The following is a 20,824-nucleotide window of genomic DNA, read 5'->3' on the forward strand; positions in this document are numbered from 1 at the left end:
AATATTTATATAAATAAAATAATAAAGTTGAGATTTTTTTTATTATTTTAATCAGATAGATAATAATACATTACATGCCGGCGTGGCTTCTAATGCTTTGCCCGCAAAAGTCAAAAGAACTTCGGCGGATTAAAAAAAGAATTTGAAGCTGGCTTGCGGACTCTTGTTATATGCAGACCGCAGTGTCAAAGAAGACATTGGCCGCTGACTCGTGAGCCATCACTTTTCAAAATGCGAAACACTAATAATTATCTCACTTTGTATCTTCAGCGATATATTGGACTATGTAACTAATTATAATATTTAAGAAATAATAGTAATTTCTAAAGTTTTTTTTTGTTACATTAAAAAGACAAAATTCAAGTATAAATAACGAAAAAAATAAAAATTTAATTCAAAATCAAAATTTTAATGCCTTTTTAAGTACTTTTAATCATTAAATTAAAAAAAAACTAAAGTGACGACCACTGAACCAAAAAATAATTAATTGATGTCGCATCACAGTCGATTCCATTTGGGTGTCAACGGGACAGTGCCGTGCTGCAGGCCGATCTCATTCAAATCAAACTAGATAGGTAAAAGCGACAATATGGTGTAATTTATTACTAATGCTTTTAAACCAACCCAACAATTGTGTAATATAAAAACCCAAGAAAAATATCCCACGCTTATAACAACTACACTAGCATTAAATCGAAATTAAATCTTTAATGTCTCTTTAAATATTTTTAATCATTAAATTAAAAATTTAGAGACAATTCCTAAAGTTAAAACCTAAGCAACGGTATATATATAAACTGCCAAATGAAAAGCGAAATCAAACATCAGATGAGAGGTAAGAAATTACGAGGAAAGTGCATAAAGATCAAAGTAACATATATCCGAGAGGGGGAGCCGGCTGGGCCAGCAAAGTACCTAAAACAGCCTACGATAGTGCGATCGATCGATTGTTTGGCGGGAAGCTAATTGGTCTTGATACGTTGCTACCAACCTTTGCACGCATGGTTTTGACTACTTGTAGCCAAATATATATTGGTTATTCACAACGTCAAACCTTAACAAAGAACAACAAAAAGTACAACTATATATAGTCTAAATATTATTATTAGTTAGTAGTATGAGATGATCATTTAAGTTTTATTTGCTTCCTACTACTGTATATTTAATTTTATTATTATTATTTTTAATAAATTTTCTTTTGTTTTCTTAAAAAATTGCTATACCAGTAATTAAAATAGCATTAATCTGCTTTATCAAAGTATCTAATTTAAAAAAAAGTAAAAAATGAATAAATTTTTTGAGACGAATATCAAATTATGTCATAATTAAATTTATTATCTACACACATACACACATATATATATACAAGTTATAATGCATTAGTAACTTTTTTTTAATACCTCCAGGCCCTAAAATTGCCATCGGATGTTTCTTTTCTGCTTTTCTTTGTTCTTTGATGCATTGGGTTGGGTTATTCTAGTTGGTTACTGATGAGGATAATGTCGAATCCTGAAAAGTGGAAAGAGTTCTTTGAAGAATCTTCTAGGATAAGAAAGAATAAAATTGTTCCATACCCAGAGAATAATTAAAGAAATTGTTCCATTGCTTTTTATTTTATTTTATCTTATATATTTTACAATATATCCTTAGCCTAGCTAAAAAAAAAAAAAAAGTTGGAATAAAAAAAATTGTTCTCATATTAGTTTTTTGTATCTGCTTTATTCGTTTCTTATGAGGTAATTTAAATATGTGTGGTAAGCCTTTATAATCTTTAGTTTTCTCTGCCTTTTGGCTTCTCCTAATCCTCGGCGTGGTTGTGTAAAGAGCCAAACAGAATGATGGAAGCTGAAGGCATACGCTATCATCAATTTCATGAAGAAATTAAATATCAAACAGTAGGTGGAGATTGTTAAGTTCCACCATCATCATCTACTTAATTTGGAAGTAATTTTGATTCCTTTTTTTTCATACGTGGGAATATTTAGAACGACTTGACTTATGTAATTATGGGAATGTTGTATTCAGCTTATAAATAATGGCAGCAGTGACCAACACCTCCTCTTAAACTTTTTCTACGTATATATATTGTCGTCTACTGATAGTGGTGTATCCATGTAATAAAAGTGGGGTCATTTGATCTGATCATTTAAATTTTTAATTCCTCTATAATATATATTAATATAGAATAAATCATAAATCAGTTTCATTAAAATAAAAATTTGAGAGGAATTGACCTTATTAAAATAAAAATTTAAGAATCAATATATATTATAAAAAATAATTTGGGGTTAATATTTAATTAGTGAAAAATAGATATCACAATTTGACAAAAAAAAAAAACAAATCACACAAAGAGTAGTTAAGAAAAGGAAAATATTAGTGTTATTTATCCCCTAGTTTTTTTTAATATTAAAACTAGTTTTATTTTTACCAATTATGACTGTAATTATAAAAAAATATTTTTTATGAAGTTATTAATATAAAAAAATTATAATTATATTCAATTATTACATATAAAAAGTCAATAAATTACATCAAATAAACAAATTAACCAAACAACAAATCATCGTTTAGTTGAATCAAACTTACACATGTGAAACTCGAGTAGAAGAACTTTCAGCTATAAAAAAACTAAAAAATTTGTTTCTTAAACCAATAAGAGATAGTTTAGTGAATAATTGTTTGATTTCACATTGAAAAAAATAAATTTGATGTATTAAATGATAATTTTTGAAATATGAAAGATAACACAACATTTGTAAGAAGATGTCTTTACAATGAAAATTTCGTTTTGGATTATTATTCTATATTGATGGTGAAATTATTAAATTTTACAGTCGAAATTAGATGATTGTTATATATGTTTATTTAATAATTAAATAATTTATTATTTTTTAAATATATCATAATAGATATAAGTTAATGCTACAATCTCACTTGTAAAATTTAATACTTCATTATCATATAAGATAATAATCATTTTCTTCAAAAAGGAATTTCAAAGCGACTGAAAATTATTTGTATCAAACCTAACAGGAGATTGAGAGACAATGCTTCTATAGTTCACAGATATCAACCTTCGATCACTGGTTTCAAGAGATTTAGTTTCAGCTGGTAAGACTTGATCCTCAAGCTCTTACCTCACCAATAACAAAAAGCAAGTAGAAAAAAACAAAAGAAGAGATTTCAGTTGAGCGCTCGTAGGTTTTAATAAAACTTTTGAGATAAAATTGGAAGGAACACAGAGAGATGCATTAATGGGTGGTTGATACTTCCTCCTAAGCCCAACAGTTTAGGGTTTTTTTTTTTTTTTTTGTGACTCTCTTCTCTCTCTTTAGTTCTCACAGATACAGGTCATAGCCTAGTATGGATTATGAAAGATAGGAAAATAAAAAATAAAAAAACAACTTGAGAAATAGAAATTTGTTATTAGGAGTTGCCTGTTTATAGTTTAAAATATTAAACGGTGTGGCTATTTTAAGAGCACGAATGCTTGAAGGCAGCTGTTAATATGACTGTTCCTAGCATTCCTCAAAAGGTATTTGAAGCTTGCTGCAGACATTTGTTATATGCAGACCGCAGTGTCAAAGAATCATTGGCCGCCAACTCTTCAGTCCTCAGTTTTCAAAAAGCGAAGCACTAACCAACCACATACGATAGCGTTTTGCAAAATAATTATCTCCCTTTCAACTTCAGTGATATATTGGACTGTGCAACTAATTATATATTATATTTAAGAAACGATAATTCCTAAGTTAAAACCTAAGCAAAGGCATATATATAAACTACCAAATGAAAAGCGAAATCAGATGAGAGATAAGAAGTTACGAGGAAAGTGCGTAAAGTTTAAAGTAGCATATATCTGGGAGGGGAGCCGCCACCTTATACGGCCGACGAAAGTGATCAATCGATATCTGTTTGGCAGGTAGCTATTTGGCACTTGATACGCTGCAGCCACCCCTTGCATGCATGGTTTTGACTACTTGTAGTCAAATACATATCGGCTATTTCACGACGACAATCCCTAATAAAGAACTGTTGGGGAACACCAACTCTGATATCATTTGTTGGATTAAAACCCTCCAATCCAATCATACCAACGAAAGCGAAATCAAATAATAAATTAAATACACAAAAGATAATAATTTAACGTAGTTCGATCCAATCAACCTACGTCCATAGATGAAAAATAAGATCCACTAGTTGTAGAGAATTACAAACATACATCAAATAATCAACCTCACTCAACAATTAATACTCATAAAATACTCTCAATCTCCTCTAGTCCTATGGAGTATTCTCAACCCAAACAAACACAAACCCAAACCCTTGTACACCCCAAACACATACTCATATGCTCTCATAAATCATACCTATGTGACATTCTCAGTCTCCTCTAGTCCACTCACAAACAAACATGCACATCCATAAGACGTAGAGCCACAATACTCCTATGATGTGTCTATCCTATAAAATCCTACAACTCTCTTACATCTTTTTCTCATACCTATCATTGTAGAGACTTCATCTATTTATAACCATACAAACTTGTCCATTAAAAATCCTTCTCATTTTAGAATTCTTCTCCTGTAAATCAAACTTACCTATTAAGAATTTTTTTTCTTTTAGAATTCTTCTCTTGCAAGTCAAACTTATCTATTAATAATCCTCTTTCTCTTAGAATTCTTCTTTTGCAAGTCTTCTTATCCATTAAGTAATATCTGACAAATCCCAAACAAATCTCTCATGAAATTTGAGTCATTATTCTCAATAATCTCAACTTTGACTCAAATTTCATTAATCATCTGTCTTCATGCTAGACATGCTTGATTTCACCTGCAATAAAAGTCTCACAATCATCTTTTTTTGTGTGTCTTCACGCTTCATATAAACTGATCTTCAATCTTTAAAACTTCAATAATAATTTTTTTAAGATGAATGTCAAATCATGTCATAATAAATTTATCATCCACACATATAAATCAAGTTGTAATGAATTAGTAACTTTTTTTTAATACCCCCGGGCCCTAAAATTGCCTTTGGATGTTTCTTTGCTGCTTTTCTTTGTTCTTTGATGAGTTAGGTTGGCTTACTCCGGTTGGTTACTGATGAGGATAATGTCGAGTCCTGAAAAGTGGAAAGAGTTGTGTGTGATATTGGAAAAATGACTATATATTTATGCATTGCTTAAAACTTTACTTTGAAGAAATCTTATAAGCGAAGAAAGAATAAAATCGTTCCATACCCAGAGAATAATTAAAGAAATTGTTCCATATGCTTTTTATTTTATGTATTTACTTTATTCGTTTCTTATGAGTTAATTTAAATGTCTGGTGAGCCTTTATAATCATTCTTTTTCTCTACCTTTTGGCTTCTCCTAATCCTTGACGTGGTTGAGTAAAGAGCCAAACAGAATGATGGAAGCTGAAGGCAGACGTTATCATCAATTTCATGAAGAAATTAAATATCAAACAGTAGGTGGAGATTGTTACGTATCACCATCATCATCTACTTAATTTGGAAGTAATTTTGATTCCTTTTTTTCATACGTGGTAATTAATCGAACGATTTGACTTATGTAATTATGAGAATGTTGTATTCAGCTTATAAATAATAGCAGCAGTGACCAACACCTCCACTTAAACTTTTCTACGTATATATATTGTCGTCCACTGATAGTGGTGCACCCATCTTATAAAAGTGGGGTCATTTGATGTTATTGAAAATTTTAATTCCTCTTATAATATATAATAATATAGAATAAATCATAAATTAATTCTATTAAAATTAAATTTTGAGATAAATTGACTTTATTAAAATAAAAATTTAAGAATCAATATAATATAAAAATAATTTGGGGTTAATATGTAATTAGTGAAAAATAGATATCACAATTTGACAAAAAAAAAATGTAAAGTGTAGTTAAGAAAAGGAAAATATTAGTGTTATTTTATGCACTAGTTTTTTTTTTTTTTTTTAATATTAAAACTAGTTTAAATTTTATCAATTGTGATTGTAATTATAAAAAATAATTTTTTTATGAATATAAGAGAAATTTAAATCATATTCAAGTATTACATATGAAAAGTCAATGAATTATATCAAATAGATTAAATCAACCAAACAACTAACAAACATTTAGTTTGATCAAATCTACACATGTAAAACTTGAATAGGAGAACTTTCAGTTATGAAAAAATTAAAAAATTTGTTACTTAAACAAATAAAAGATAGTTTATTGAATAATTGTTTGGTTACAAATTATATATATATATATATATATTTTTTTTTTTGAAAAAATACATTTGATTTGATGTACTGAATGATGGTTTTTGAAATATGAAAACTTTTCACAACATTTTGTAAAAAGATGTCTTTATAATGAAAATTTCATTTTGGATTATTATTTTAGATTGATGGTGAAGTTTTTACACTTTACAATTGAAATTAGATTATTGTTATATATGTTTATTTAATAATTAAATAACTTAGTTTTTAAAATATATCTTAATAGATATACATTAATGCTACAATTTCACTTGTAAATTTTAAAACTTCATTGTCATATAAGATAATAATCATTGTTTTTTGTTATTTATATTTAATTTTTGTAACGATATTGTTGTTATTTAAATATTTTGCATGAAAACTTTACATTCATATATTTTTATATTTTAAAAAATAATATTTTAATCATTTTATATGTTTATTTTTTTATTTTCATATATTAAGAAATAAAAATAATAAATAATTAAAAATAAAAATACCTAGTGTCATAACATTTAGATTCGGAGATCCATCGCTGGACATTGACTTAAAGAGTCGTCACCAATCTTTTTTATCTAGGCGCGATTGATCACCTAAAGAATCTATCCTTTTAAAGAACACCTAAGCTTAAGGATCTCTAAAAGAATAGGTTCAGGTCTACTAACTAGAACAAGATTCGAAAGTTCGGTTATGTGTGAGAAAGGTTATAACACCCTCATAATGCCTATCGAAAGATGGTACCAACTTAATTTTGTGTTATTCAATAAGCATTAAAAATTTACTAAGTGATTAATTATCAAAAATTATTTTCAATTGACTCTAATACTTTTAGCAAAAAATTGAAAAAATTCTCTCACCTCAAGAGTATACAAGGAGACTATTGTTTCACTTGCAGAGGCTCTATCGTCGGATTATTTAACATTAAAAAAATTCAAAAAGAAAAAAATTAAATTGAAAAAATAATAATAATAATGATTCAGCTTTAGATATAAATATTTTTTTCCTCAAAATTTCATTGCTTTTGTACAAGAAAAATTGATGCTTTCAACTTTTTCCCAAAATGTTTTTCTGAAAGTTTAATTTCGAAGAAAATTGATACTTTCAACTTTTCCTCAACAATATTTTTTTTTGGAATTTTATTTAAAGAAAATCAAAAAATAAAATAAGATAAAAATAAAAATAAAGATAAAAATAAAAATAAAACAAAATAAGAAATACTAAATAATTATAATCTAATCAATAAATAATAATAATAAAAAATAAATAAATAAAAATCTTTTGAATGGCTCGGCTCGGCTCAAGATAGAAAGGGCGGCTCAAAGGCACGGCTCGGGGACGTCGGCTCAGCTCGACTCCAGGGGTCAATTAGCACTCGGGTCACACTCGAGTCAAACGCGGATTGGCGTTCGGGACGGATCGCTCGATTTCAAAACACGCAGATCCTCTGAGAATAGTAATGTCAAAACGATATCGTTTTCAGCAAGTATAAAAGGCTCTAACTTTTATTTTTCAACAGACCGCTTCTTTTCCTCTCTCTCTTCTCTTATTTTTTTTCTTCCTCTTTCTCTAAACAATCCCAGATTTCGGCTGAATGTCTACCGAAATCTAGAAAAAGTCACCAGAATATTCAAATATGGCCAAAAAACTCGTCAAAAAATTCAAAGTTCGTCGAAAAATTTCATCAGATTCTGAAAAATTTTCAGAAATTTTTCAGAAAAAATGCCAAAAAATTCAAAAAAAATTCTCACCAATTCCTGAAGCTGTTCTAATGCATCAAAATCTTTTTTTAGCTTATATTTTCTCTATGCGTGTGTTTTCTGTGTTTGTTCCAGTATCTATTTATAGGGATTGATTAAAAGAGTTTCTGATCAATCCCAATTTCTTTTTGGATTGGGATTCAATCTTTGAATCCAATATGAGCTCTGATTGAATCCCAAATTTACGGTAGAATTCTAAATATTTATCCTAATCATAACCGAAGAAGAATAAAAATAAAATAAAATAAAATAAAAAATAAAATATTAATAGATAATTAAAAGAAAATAATTAGATAAATAAAAAATATTAATAGATAAATAATAATAATAAACATATATATATTAATAGATAAATAATAATATATGTTAATAGATAAATAAATATATATGTATATTAATAAATAATAATAGTAATAATAAATAATTAAATAAAAAAATAAAAAACAATAAAAATGCATTGGACTGTAGACAATGGATAAAAAAAAAAAATGCTTTAAACAAGCACTGATCCATGCGTGGTATCCCTTGCTACCTGTAATTTATCCATATTCTATAGGAGATTTGGCTTGGAAGGAATAGAAGAAATTTTAGACAGAATGGTGAGACTACTGACTTGGTGAAATTGGTGACTGCGAATGCTGCTGAATTTTTTACGATCAGAAAGGAGTTCGGGCTCCGTTACAATCCTTTGTGTCCATTAGGTGGAACCCTCCCAATAAGGGATGATATAAATTGAACACAGATGACTCGACATTGGGCAACCCTGAAAAAGTAAGAGTTGGAGCTAGAGTCATTATTTGAGATAATGAGGAAAACTAAATTTTTAATTCCTCTAGATATGTTAAAATGTGTTCAAATATTTTGACTGAATTGTGGACTCTCAAAGATGGATTATTTTTGACGAAAAGATTTAATATTCACAAGTTAAAAATTGAACTCAATGCTACCACTGTTATCTTTATGATTAAGAATCATCATGTGACTAATCTCATGATACTCTCTCTGATCTCTAATTGCAAGAAATTGATAAAAAATTTTAAAGATCAACGCATACTTCACATGTTTAACGAAGGAAACAGATGTGCTGACGCCTTTATCCGATTTAGTAGTAGTAATTATTGTAATAATTTTAGTCATTACTAAACCAATTATATGATGTTTAGTGGATCTCATTCCTTTATTAAAGATTTAGTCATCATCGGTAAAACTAGACATGCTATGTATCCGTACTATATTATTATAATTAATTTATTCCTGTTTTTTTACCTAAAAAAAACAAAAAGAACAGGAAAAAAAAAGTATCGCCAGATTGAAATTAACAAATATTAAAGATCTACTTTTTTTTTTAAGGAAAATGGATTCAATACAAATCTAAAAATGGTAACAGTTTCGTTGCCAAAAAAGGACCATCTTCATTCTTCAAGCTTCCAGTCTTGTGTTTGAGTTTGGGTTCGGTTTCAATATTTGTCCTGCCCTTTGGGATGGAAGCTATAGCGTCTTCTCTCGGTGAAGCGGTCTTCTCTTCTTTGTTTCGTTCGCTGTTGGACTTGACCTCTTCCGCCCGCTTTGTCAAATTTGCTCGCAAAGAGAAAATTTTTTCCGAACTCAAGAAGTGGGAAAAGATGCTGCTCAATATCAATGCTTCCATCGAAGATGCAGAAGAAAAGCAAATCACAAGCGAATTAGTGAAGTCGTGGCTCACGAATTTAAGAGACATTGCATATGATGCTGAAGATATCATCGATGAGCTAGCCACTGAAGCTCGGCGCCGCAAAATGAAGGAGCATCCGGGGGCCTCTTCGTCCACCCGCAAGGTAAGGAGATATATTTCAACTTGCTGCCTCAGTTTTAATCCTTCAACCGTTAAGTTTAGCACCAAAATGGAATCCAAAATAAAGATGGTTACTGCTAGACTAGAAGAGGCTGTTGGATTAAAGAATGATTTGAGCTTAGTTGAAAATGATAGAAGGAGATATGAAATAATAAGAGAGAGACTACGAAGCAGTTCTCTTGTTGATGAGTCTCGTGTCTATGGCAGGGAAAGAGATAGAGAGGCCATTCTTGATTTGCTGATGAACGATAGTGACGAGGGCATTGGTGATATTGGTGTGATTTCCATTGTGGGAATGGGAGGAGTGGGTAAAACCACTCTCGCTCAGTTAGTGTACAATGATGTCAAAGTTGAAAGATTTTTTGATCTGAGAGTGTGGGTTAGTGTTTCTGAGGAATTTGATGTTGTTAGGGTGACGAGCACAGTGCTTCAGGCTCTTACTTTGGAGAGTTGCAATTTTAAGGATTTCAATTTGCTCCAAGTAACCCTAAAGGAGAAGCTGTTTGGGAAGAAATTTTTTGTTGTTTTAGATGATGTTTGGAATGAGAACTATGAGCAGTGGGAAATTCTTAGTAGGCCCTTCATTGCAGGGGCAGCTGGAAGTAAAATACTTGTGACAACTCGAAATGAAGGTGTTGCTTCCATCATGTCTAATTGTGGGACTTATCCTTTGAAGGAATTGACAAACCATGATTGCCTCTCGTTGTTCACTCGGCATGCTCTTGGGACTTTAGGTTTTGAAGAACACCCAGACCTAAAAGTTATAGGTGAGGAAATAGTGAGGAAGTGCAAAGGCTTGCCATTGGCTGCTAAGACCCTCGGAGGACTCCTGCGTACTAAATGGAACCGTGATGAGTGGGAAGACATATTGAAGACCAAGATGTGGGATTTGCCAGAAGACAAAAGCGGAGTGCTTCCAGCTCTGAGATTAAGCTACCATCACCTTCCTTTCCATCTGAAGCGGTGTTTTTCTTATTGTGCTATATTTCCAAAGGATTATGAATTTGATGAGGATGAGTTGGTTCTATTGTGGATGGCAGAGGGCTTCTTGCACCACACAAAAGGAAAGAAGCAAATGAAGGACATAGGAGTTGAATATTTTCATGATTTACGGGCGAGATCTTTTTTCCAACAGTCAACTTGTAACAAAATGAGGTATGTGATGCATGACCTCATAAATGACCTAGCTCAATCCGTTTCCAGAGAAACATGCTTCAATTTGGATGACCTAGCTCAATCCGTTTCCAGAGAAACATGCTTCAATTTGGATGGAGACAAATTATATGCAAGAGTTGAAAAGTTTCGTCATTTTTCATTCCTTCGTCACCAATATGACGTTTCAAAAAGATTTGAAATCTTGTATCACATGAAAAGTTTAAGAACTTTCTTAGCTTTACCCATTCATACATTGCCCTGGGCAGCAAATTCCTTTTTAAGTAACAATATCTTACAAGAGTTGCTGCCAAGGTTAAAATGCTTAAGAGTGTTGTCTCTGAGTGGTTATTGCATTGATGAGCTACCGCATCACATTGGTGATTTGATACATTTGCGGTACCTTAATTTATCTCGCACCATAATCAAATCATTGCCTGATTCTATGGGTTCTCTTTTCAACTTACAGACATTGATACTGCATGGGTGCAAGAACCTTATTACATTGCCTCAAGCTATTGAGAATCTGATTAATCTTCATGTTCTTGATCTCACTGATACTGATAGCTTGAAAGAGATGCCGAAGCATATAGGTAATCTGAAAAATCTACAGATTTTGTCCCAATTCATTGTGCAAAGTGATGGGGGGCCTGACATCAGAGAATTGAAGGGCTTGTTGCATTTGCGAAAGGAGCTTTCCATTCTTGGGCTGGAAAATGTAGTTGATACTCGAGATGCTAGGGGTTACATTCTGAAGGATAAGAAGGAGCTTGACAGGTTAGATTTGCAATGGAGTCTGGAATTCCTTGATCATGGAAATGGTGAAGATGGGATGCCTGTTTTCAACATGCTACAGCCTCATGGAAATCTTAAAACAATTAGAATCGTGTTTTATGGTGGTACAACATTTCCTTCTTGGTTAGGTGGTTCCTCATGGGCTAATATCGTGGATATAAGCCTCTCTAAGTGTAGAAACATTATGTCCCTTCCAGCACTTGGGAGACTGCCCTTACTCAAGAAATTGTCCATTGAAGGAATGAATGGAATCAAAAAATTGGATCTTGAGTTTTTTGGAGATAGTTTACCTTTCTTTAAGCCTTTTCCGGTTTTGGAAGTTCTACAGTTTCAGAATATGTTGAATTGGAGATATTGGTATTGTCCTAACAAAGCTAATAAAGAAGATGGAGAATTCCCTAGTCTGCGTGAGCTTATGATTCATAATTGTCCCAAGTTGTATCAGAAATTACCCAGATACCTGCCTTCTCTGGTGAAGCTTACAATCAAAGGATGCCCGAATGTGGCTTATTCAGTTATGAGCCTCCCATCTCTTCTTGAGCTAAATATTGAAGATTGCAATAAAATGCTCCCAAGGAGCATGGTTGACCTTGCCTCTCTAACTATATTGAGAATCAGGAGTCTATCCGACCTTACCTGTCTTCCAGATGGCTTTGAACAGTTTCCAGGAGCACTTAAGCACCTTGTCCTTTCCAGTTGCACCAGATTGACATCCTTGTGGCAGAATTGGTTCACGTCTCTTGAGCATTTGCATATTGACTCATGCCCAAAGCTTGTATCCTTTTCAGAGACAGGTTTCTTGTCCACACTCAGGCATCTCCGGCTCAAGGATTGTCCGGTGCTTAAGGACCTGCCCAATTGGATAATGAGGCATTGTGAATTTACCAGCTGTCTTCTTGAAGACTTGGAAATTGAAGAATGTCCTTCTCTCACATGCTTTCCAAGAGGGAGTTTACCTTCTACATTGAAAAGTTTAAAAATTCAAGGTTGCTTTGTCCTACGTTCTCTACCTGAGGGACTGATGCAGGTTGATAACAACAAAATTACATCTTATCTTGAGAATTTGGAGATCATTGATTGCCCATCTCTCGTTTACTTTCCTGAAGGCAAATTACCAACTAGCCTTAAAATGCTTAAGATTTGGGATTGCTTGCAGCTGGAGCCCCTTCCAGATAGAATTCTGCCCAATAACGCATCCCTTGAATGCATTGGTATCTGGAACTGGTCAACTCTAATATGCTTGCCAGAGTCTCTTAACAACCTCTCGTGTCTGGTAGAATTAAATATAAGCAATTGTCAAGATCTGAAATACTTCCCAGAGATAGGTTTGCCCCTCCCCAACCTGAGAAAGTTGGATATCGGCACTTGTGCCAATCTCAAGTCTCTACCCGATCAGATGCTAAATCTCACTTCTCTTCAATATTTAACAATTTGTGACTGTCCATGTCTTGTTTCTTTTCCTAGAGGGGGCTTGCCTCCTAACTTATTATCACTCGAGATCTGGGATTGTAAAGAACTCAAGGAACCAGTGTCAAAATGGAACTTGCATGCGTTAACCTCTCTCAGAGACTTCAGCATTGCCGGTGGACCAGAGATGGTTTCCTTTCCAGATGAGAAGTGTCTGCTTCCTACAACTATAGTTTCAATATATATTGCAAGACTCCATAATCTAGAATCCCTGTCCGTGGGGCTTCAAAATTTGTCCTCGCTTGAAGAGCTAGAGGTTGTTGAGTGTCCTAAGCTTCGACGCTTGCCAAGGGAAGGGTTGCCTGAAACACTTGGAAGACTTTGTATCAGGAACTGTTCACTTCTAGAAAACCAATGTTCAAGAGATAAAGGAGAATATTGGCACTTCATATCCCGGATCCCCTGTGTTGAGATTAAAGCAACAGATATTTAGTGGGCTTTGGCAGATCAGCTTGTGGAAAATCTTATAAACAATGATGTACTTTCTCTCTTGCTTTGTAGATGGATAAGAAGTATGTTACACTGAAAAATGTTCCGGCCATCAGTACAGTCAACTGAGGTAAATATATTCTTTTGGATTTCAACGGTAATTTCATTTCAGTTCACGCACAGATTGACCCAACAAAAGATAGAAACGTAATAAAGTAAGCTTATTCTATCTTGTTTCAGACAAAATGTATTTATTTTGATTGACTTTGTTATGCAGATACATCCTGGAAACAAAGCTAACTAGTTCCATGGATTTTCTAAAATTTTCTACTGGAATTGAGGTATTCTCTATGAACTCAATATGCTTATTAGTGAGTTAAGCATTGATCTTTCTACTAGGAGAGTACTTGCAATACATTTAATTCCTCTATATTGGGGAGCTTTGTGGATAACATTCTTAAAGATTGAATTACATTCCATGACTCATCTGTCATTGACCGCAGGTTGTGATCTTGCTAATTGTTTAAGCCATTGATAGCGTACTAAGGACAAAACTATACTGCTGATGCGTACGCGTTTTAGTTTTGGATCTGTTGCGGAGAAAAGTCAACAATGTTTCCTTCCCAAATGCGGTTGGGGCTCTAGTTGTGGCTATGATGAGTTGAACTTTGTTGTGCATCTTAATTAATGTGTGTATCATGTCTGGTTATAATTGAAGATTGACCCCATATTGACTGGAGACTTACAGCTAATGTTTGTATATATACGAGGATTATGTTTAGATATGTGAACCACAGAGTGTATTGTATTTTATGCTGGTCAAGGAGACCTTTGACTAAATTGGATCAATATCACCACTCAATTTTGACTTGTTATTGTGTACCAATTGTTAAGTTGTCTTGTTTTTTTTTTTTAAATCGGGTAGTATGATTTAACTTTACAGAGGATGCCGTCCTGAAGCTCCATGTAGGCCCCTTTAAAGTCATTGCAGCAGTTGGAAAAAAGAGTTTCGTCTGTCTGTTCCTTGATTATATATGGCTTTGATTGATGAAAGAATCCATCATTGATAAGTAAAAGACTGGTCTTCTCTTATCTCTTTACAGGTTTCTCAGTTAAAAATTATGATCAGTCCTTGTCAGACTTTATTAGGACACTGTGGTAGTACTTCAGGGTTATGGGGATATTACTACTTCTTTGCAGCGTCTGAAAACAAAGGGGTAGTCTCAATTTGTATCATTCACAAGAATCAGTCTTTTCTTTCAACTTATAGATACCAAATGGTTTAATTGTGGTAACCTGGAGAAACCCTGCTTCGGATGCATGGCCTCACATCACATCTCTGAAGAAACTGCAAATTGAATCATGTCCAAAGCTTGTGTTGTTTCCCGAGATTGGTTTCCAGCTCACCAAAATATTTTAAATTCTGAGTTTGCCCTGCTCTGAAATATGTTGCTTCTCTTGCGTATATTACAGATGCAATCACCAATTTTAAAATACTAAACTTTAGCCTTGAACTGAGCATTTATTTAATAAGTTGATCGTTTAAGCCAAAAACTAACCGCATTTCAATGAATAATTTAGAATGACTAGTTGTGTATTTATTTATTTTTCTCGAGTTCAATACCTTTACTGACAAAATAGCATTTGGGATGTTATAAACAAATTTCCTGAAACCTAATCAAGATACTTGATGAAACAATTAAAGACATCTGAATTGTTGAGAGGAAATCAGATGTGTTTTGAGGTATCAGGGAGAGGCGTGCCAGCAAGAAAGTGGGTGATCAGTGAAAGTGCCCTATTTGGTTGGAAGCTTGGCACTTGGTGCCCCGCTTCTCTTACAGTAGCAAATGTTAAATCTCCCTTATATACCTGGGTATGACCACCAACCTGCCACATGAATAGTACCAAAGGCAAATGCAAGTGTCAATAAATTTCTCGCATGGTTTGGGACTTTTTAAAAAACCGAAACGAATTAATTAGTTCACATGAACAGGAACAAGAGCTGAATTATGGCAAACAGGACGAGAGATAAAATTTACCTCTCCGTCAAGGTACCAAGGATGCCACTTAGTTTTAACTGGAAGCTTCATCTTATTAATAGAGTACTTGGTTGAAGTAACTGGTATCCTTCCATCCGTATCACCGCTGCACTCCATCCAATAAAGAAATTTTTTATCTTGCGTTGTTATATGAAGATTTTATACCACCATTAGAGATGGTAAAGAGTGAATTTCTGCTATGTGGTCCAACTATTAGTCAAAGACCACAAGGGTTGATACTATGTAAGAAAAGTTTTGGGGTGCTGCCCTGTTCCCATGATTTCACCCACTAAACAAGGCGATGATGATATGTATAAAAATTGATCACGGCAATGTTTTTATTACCTAAAAACCCACACTCTGATTCTGTTAACCATTAACTCCCGTAGAAGGGGAATAATTGTTGAAGGGCTATCTCTCCATTTTCTGATGATGTCGCTGCAGGGTTGCCAATCATGGTCAAGTATTGTTACATTGGCATGGATGGCCTCTTGAACATCAGCCCTGTTTAGATATGCATATACGTAATAATCGCTGCATGGATCAAAATTCATCACCTACACCAACCGCAAAAGTTAATAAGATTATTTTAAGGGCATATCAAAGAACGAGAAATTGTTTAAGAAATAACCCCCCCTGACTTTCACAGGATTGGATGTTAGAATCCTGACCTTGTACTTGTAGGACTGCCAACCCAAAACAGGTGGCCAAACCCAAGATATGCTGTGTACTTGTATTGAGTTAAATTAATATAAACATAGAGATGCACTTTCGAACGATAAATTGTGCTTAAACCAAGATTTAAATGTCTTAAGTTTGGAGTTAGCCCACATATAAACAATAGCTACTCAAAACTAGACTAACCTAGTGAGACTGCAAAAGAATGTTCAACCGTTGTGTGAGTTGGGTCAACTTACAGAAGGCTCCTTGGGCCGGACTGTGAGATTGGAATTGTGGCATAAGGGGGCATAGATATTGTAAATATCATTGTTGTTGACATCCCTGTTTGCCTCATCAGTGGCGGCATTGCACTCAATACTGGACTCTGAGTTATTCTCTGATGCAAAATTACAGTATTTTTGAATCCTGTATGCAGTTTCGTCTGAAATGAGAGCATGGCTCTCAAAGTAGTCATACATTCCTTTAACATCAGTTTCATCATTGATCACAGCATTCCCAATCTGCAATTTTTATAAAGAGGTTAAAGAAAAATAAAATAAAAAACAAAATAGAAGGTGATCAATTAAAATTTATGTTAAACACTATAATAAAAATAATAAACTAAATTTTATATCTCATAATTTTAAATCTTAATAAAAAAAAACATGATACTAAAAATTTAAAAGCGAAAATGAAAGGCTAGCCCACATAGCTTAATTTCTAGGTTTCAATCATTTCTTCATGTCCGAAAAAAGAAGCAAAAATGACATCAACTCTAAATTCAAATCATGTGTCACATACTTCTTAAGTTTTCAATTATTGATTGAAAGAGAAAGAAAATAGACAGGCAGAGAGAGAGAGAGAGAGATACTATAATTCCTTTGAGATTGATAAGGGTCTTGTTAGCCTTCACGTTGTGTTGGAGAATGGTATGTGCAAGTTGAGGGACATAATGCCCCGCATAGCTTTCACCAGCGATATAAAAATCCTTGCCTTTGTATTCAGGAAACCTCTCCAACCAATTTAACAAGAACACATAATTATCAGCAGCTGTTTTACTATCACCACTCTCATCATAATCTGATGTTGTGTTGGAGTATGAAAATCCTACCCCAGCAGGCGACTCGAGAAACAAAACATTTGCAGCTGGAAATATTTTTTAAAAAAATCAATTTAAAAAAGAAGCTATATACGCCTGAAAGAATGAAAAAACTGCTATGATTAAAAGGTATTGTACCATAGTTCCATGAGTATCTATTTCTGTAAAGTGTTTTTCCATTGCTATGAACTCTAAAGGGTCCAAGCTCTTCCATTGCTCCATAGGCTAGAGATGAACAGCCGGGGCCTGATCACAATTATAAACAAACTCATACCATCAAATTACTCTTTCACTGTGACAGTCAAACTGAAACTATTTTATTCTTTCGTAAAATGCCAGACTCCTGATAGCAAGTCTCAATTACGTGAAAAGTGATCATTTAGAGTTAATGAACAAAAGAGATACTAGAATAGTAAAACCCACTAATTTATTCATAGTAGAACTTGACATCACTCTTTCAGCCAACTTAGGGATTCCAGGAAACAGAATGGTTATAATAAAAAAAATGGGTTAAGTAATAATTTATAGTTCTATAAGCCTCTTATATTAGAAGAAAGGATTATACGAAATTGCTACTTTATGTCAACTTATATCACTTTTATTTAAATCATTTCATATAATCACTTCCATTTAAATGAAAAATATATATACTGACATGGAATAACGGTTTCACACTATCAATTTCTATATTTTAAAAGATTAAATTGGTACAACATGCATGCTGAGAAATCCTCCTCATGAGTGAATTCTGGGATTGCAATCACTGTCATCCCCGCAAAACGTGGTAATTAACAGAGCAAGAAGAAGTAGATACAACATGCATCTATTACAACTTGCTATTAAAAATTTATAATAATTATTGTTATATTAGGAACCATGCATTTTTTTTAAATTTTCACATATTAAAAAATTATTTATATATTGTCATGATTAAATGGTAGTACCTTATTAATAATTAGCTCCACCAGAAGAAATGTGGCCTCATTATAGGGGATATACGAAAGAAAGAGAGTGACACAGAGTAGCCAAGAAACTACTTGAGCAATAATGGAGACATGAAAATGTTCAGATAAGATTCCTGAGATTTGTAGGATATCTTTATCACAACCACAAAAACCAGAATGCATCAAAGATAAAAGAAGAAAGTCAACAAGGGATCGGAGAACGTTTTGAATCAATGAAGTTTGTTTTTTTTTGGCACTTAACAAAGTAAATGGAGAAGGAGATCCATTCAAGTACCTCCGTTAAGCCAAAGAAGAAGAGGCAAAGACTCCTTGGAATGCTGCTGAGCCTCAACGAAATAGTAAAAAAGCGCACGACCTGCTGATATATCAACTGTTACATAGCCACCATACTGTGAAAATTGGACATGAGGTTGTCCAGGCAACTTTTCAATTCTATCTTTCTCTTTCATTCCCTCCTGTGGATGAACCCTGGTCTTGTTGATGTGGTCAACTGCCTTGAAAAGACTCTTATTAATGCCAGAACTTCCCTTCATCTTGCTCTTGTAAAGATAGCCAAGAGCTTGTGTTTGCTTCTTGCCTTGACTTGGAGCTACCAAAGGTGAAAGAATGAGGAAGAAAGCAAGAAGGAGAACAGAGTTTTTCTCCATTGAGTTTTCTCTTACTTTCTGTGGGAAAAAAACAATGACAGAATGAAAGAAAAAGCTAGTGCTGATAGGTTTAGATCCAAACGTGGTTGTGTTTATTTAAAATTGTGAAGAATAATTGCTTAAAATGAATAAGTTTTCAACAACCAGCGAGGCAGCTAGCTAAGCTTGGTTTCAGTTAAATTCTTTTTTTTTTTGCAACAAAATAATCTCTTCCAAATATTTAAATATGGCATGATTCTTAGGCAACATCCAACCGTGCTAAGGATGTGAGGGTAATTAGAGAAATTTTGGTCAATCAATAAACATGGAAGAGTAGCATGATGGGATTAAATCTTCACATGATTTATTTGAATTAAGTTTTTATTCCTATTAGAATAATCTATTGCTACAAGTACTTAATTGCAATCACTTAATGTTCTTTTGCTTCATCAATCACAGTGAGGTGAAACCTCTCTCTCTCTCTCTCTCTCTCTCTCTCTCTCTCTCTATATATATATATATATATATATATATATATAATATGCAGAAGAAATGGCAACCGGGGAGCAGCCGCTAGGGCAGTAGCAATAGGGACCCGCCTGCATGCAATTCCAGCAGCCGTTGAAGCCGAATCTCTACAGTAGGACCTTATTTTCTACAACTAAAAGCGCCGCCCTACTCCAAGTTTTTCTTTTGCCAATTGCCACTTGCTACCAAATATTATTATTATGAGTATTATTTTTTTTTCCTTTATTTTCTTTATCATAGAATTGGATCACCCCTGTAAACTGTCAAACGAATAAAATTGATTCAAAGCAAACGACCTTTTTTTTTTTTACTTATGTAAGTATTGAAGAAATGATGTTTAAGAAATGTGCTAACATGATTAGAATGACTGTCCTGGCCTGTTCACTTTGAGTGAGAATGAGGATTCAGGGTGGCAACATTGTAATATAGGCTAGAATTTATTAAATTTTAAATGTCATTAAAATAATTGAATTTGTATTTAATTGAGATCCATTGTATAATGGTCCACACTGATAATTGGATTTTGTTAAATCCAATCAAACCTTTTTTGATTTTGTTACGAGTTCAGAAGGGCTGCTTCAGCAAGGATTGAAACTTGTTCCAATCGTCATTCCAGGCCGTTATTGATTTCTAACAAAGTCATAATCAGAAAATGGGCCGGAAAAGGATCCCCAAACTTAAATGGGTTTTTAATGAGAGAATAGATTAGATTACTAAGCCCTTCCTTTATTACTTTTATTTTATCTTTAAATAGCAGCCCACACAACATATTGGGCTTCACTTAATCCATGTCATTTAATTTGAGTTAGTCAATATGGGCCTACTGGGCTGTAAACTCTGCCCAATATATTGTGATTTTGCGTAAGTTTTTGTTAATAATAATAATATAAGGAATAATTTTAGGAAATCGATTTTAAAATTTGTGAAATTGGGAATTCATGCACCAGTGATATTTTTGTGGGAAGGTTTTTTGCAATTTCTATTAAAAAAAAATATAATTTCTCCATAAAAAATTTAAAACAAAATTTATCTATTTATTATAAGCAAGATTTCTTAATTGAGATTAAGCCTTGTTAAAATTTGGTGATAAATTTTACGTAATCTCTCCTTAATAAAAAAAAAGCTTCTTTTAAGTTTTAATCATGTTTTCGTGCTGTGATTGGAAAACCGCTTCGTCCAGACGACTGCCTAATCTGCTTTCTTCGTTGT

The 20,824-nt window shown here is 33.1% G+C and overlaps 2 protein-coding genes across 3 annotated transcripts; one reads left to right on the top strand and one right to left on the bottom strand.

The window, feature by feature from the left end:
• The first annotated feature begins 9,324 nt into the window (after nt 1–9,324).
• On the top strand, nt 9,325–14,558 carry LOC111313702 (putative disease resistance RPP13-like protein 1). Of its 2 annotated transcripts, XM_089753022.1 has the most exons (4): nt 9,335–9,838; nt 10,063–13,828; nt 13,976–14,039; nt 14,202–14,558. In XM_089753022.1, the coding sequence occupies exon 2, from the start codon at nt 10,097–10,099 to the stop codon at nt 13,700–13,702; it is 3,606 nt and encodes a 1,201-aa protein (XP_089609148.1). In that variant the 5' UTR covers nt 9,335–9,838; nt 10,063–10,096; the 3' UTR covers nt 13,703–13,828; nt 13,976–14,039; nt 14,202–14,558. The 2 variants fall into 2 exon arrangements, with proteins under 2 accessions (XP_022770121.2, XP_089609148.1); XM_022914386.2 differs by having other exon boundaries at nt 9,325–13,828.
• Nucleotides 14,559–15,314: 756 nt separating this feature from the next.
• On the bottom strand, nt 15,315–19,283 carry SCPL40 (serine carboxypeptidase-like 40). The gene is made up of 7 exons (XM_022914321.2): nt 18,736–19,283; nt 17,635–17,742; nt 17,269–17,543; nt 16,655–16,918; nt 16,083–16,294; nt 15,738–15,843; nt 15,315–15,585 (listed from the first exon to the last, which is right to left on the bottom strand). Exons 1-7 carry the CDS (start codon nt 19,106–19,108, stop codon nt 15,427–15,429), a joined length of 1,497 nt encoding a protein of 498 aa, XP_022770056.2. The 5' UTR covers nt 19,109–19,283; the 3' UTR covers nt 15,315–15,426.
• Nucleotides 19,284–20,824: the final 1,541 nt, after the last annotated feature.

This window comes from Durio zibethinus, chromosome 23 (genome assembly GCF_047325235.1).
Source record: "Durio zibethinus cultivar Kanyao isolate XHJ-2024 chromosome 23, ASM4732523v1, whole genome shotgun sequence".
In the NCBI taxonomy this organism is placed as follows: Eukaryota; Viridiplantae; Streptophyta; class Magnoliopsida; order Malvales; family Malvaceae; genus Durio; species Durio zibethinus.

Coding starts and splice junctions, on each gene's coding strand:
- LOC111313702 (XM_022914386.2), top strand. CDS start 9,506: ATGGAAGCTATAGCGTCTTCTCTCGGTGAAGCGGTCTTCTCTTCTTTG.
- SCPL40 (XM_022914321.2), bottom strand. CDS start 19,108: ATGGAGAAAAACTCTGTTCTCCTTCTTGCTTTCTTCCTCATTCTTTCA. Junction 17,743..18,735: donor TCTTCTTTGGCTTAACGGAG/GTACTTGAATGG, acceptor AATTGTGATCAG/GCCCCGGCTGTTCATCTCTA. Junction 15,586..15,737: donor CTTGGTACCTTGACGGAGAG/GTAAATTTTATC, acceptor TTCATGTGGCAG/GTTGGTGGTCATACCCAGGT.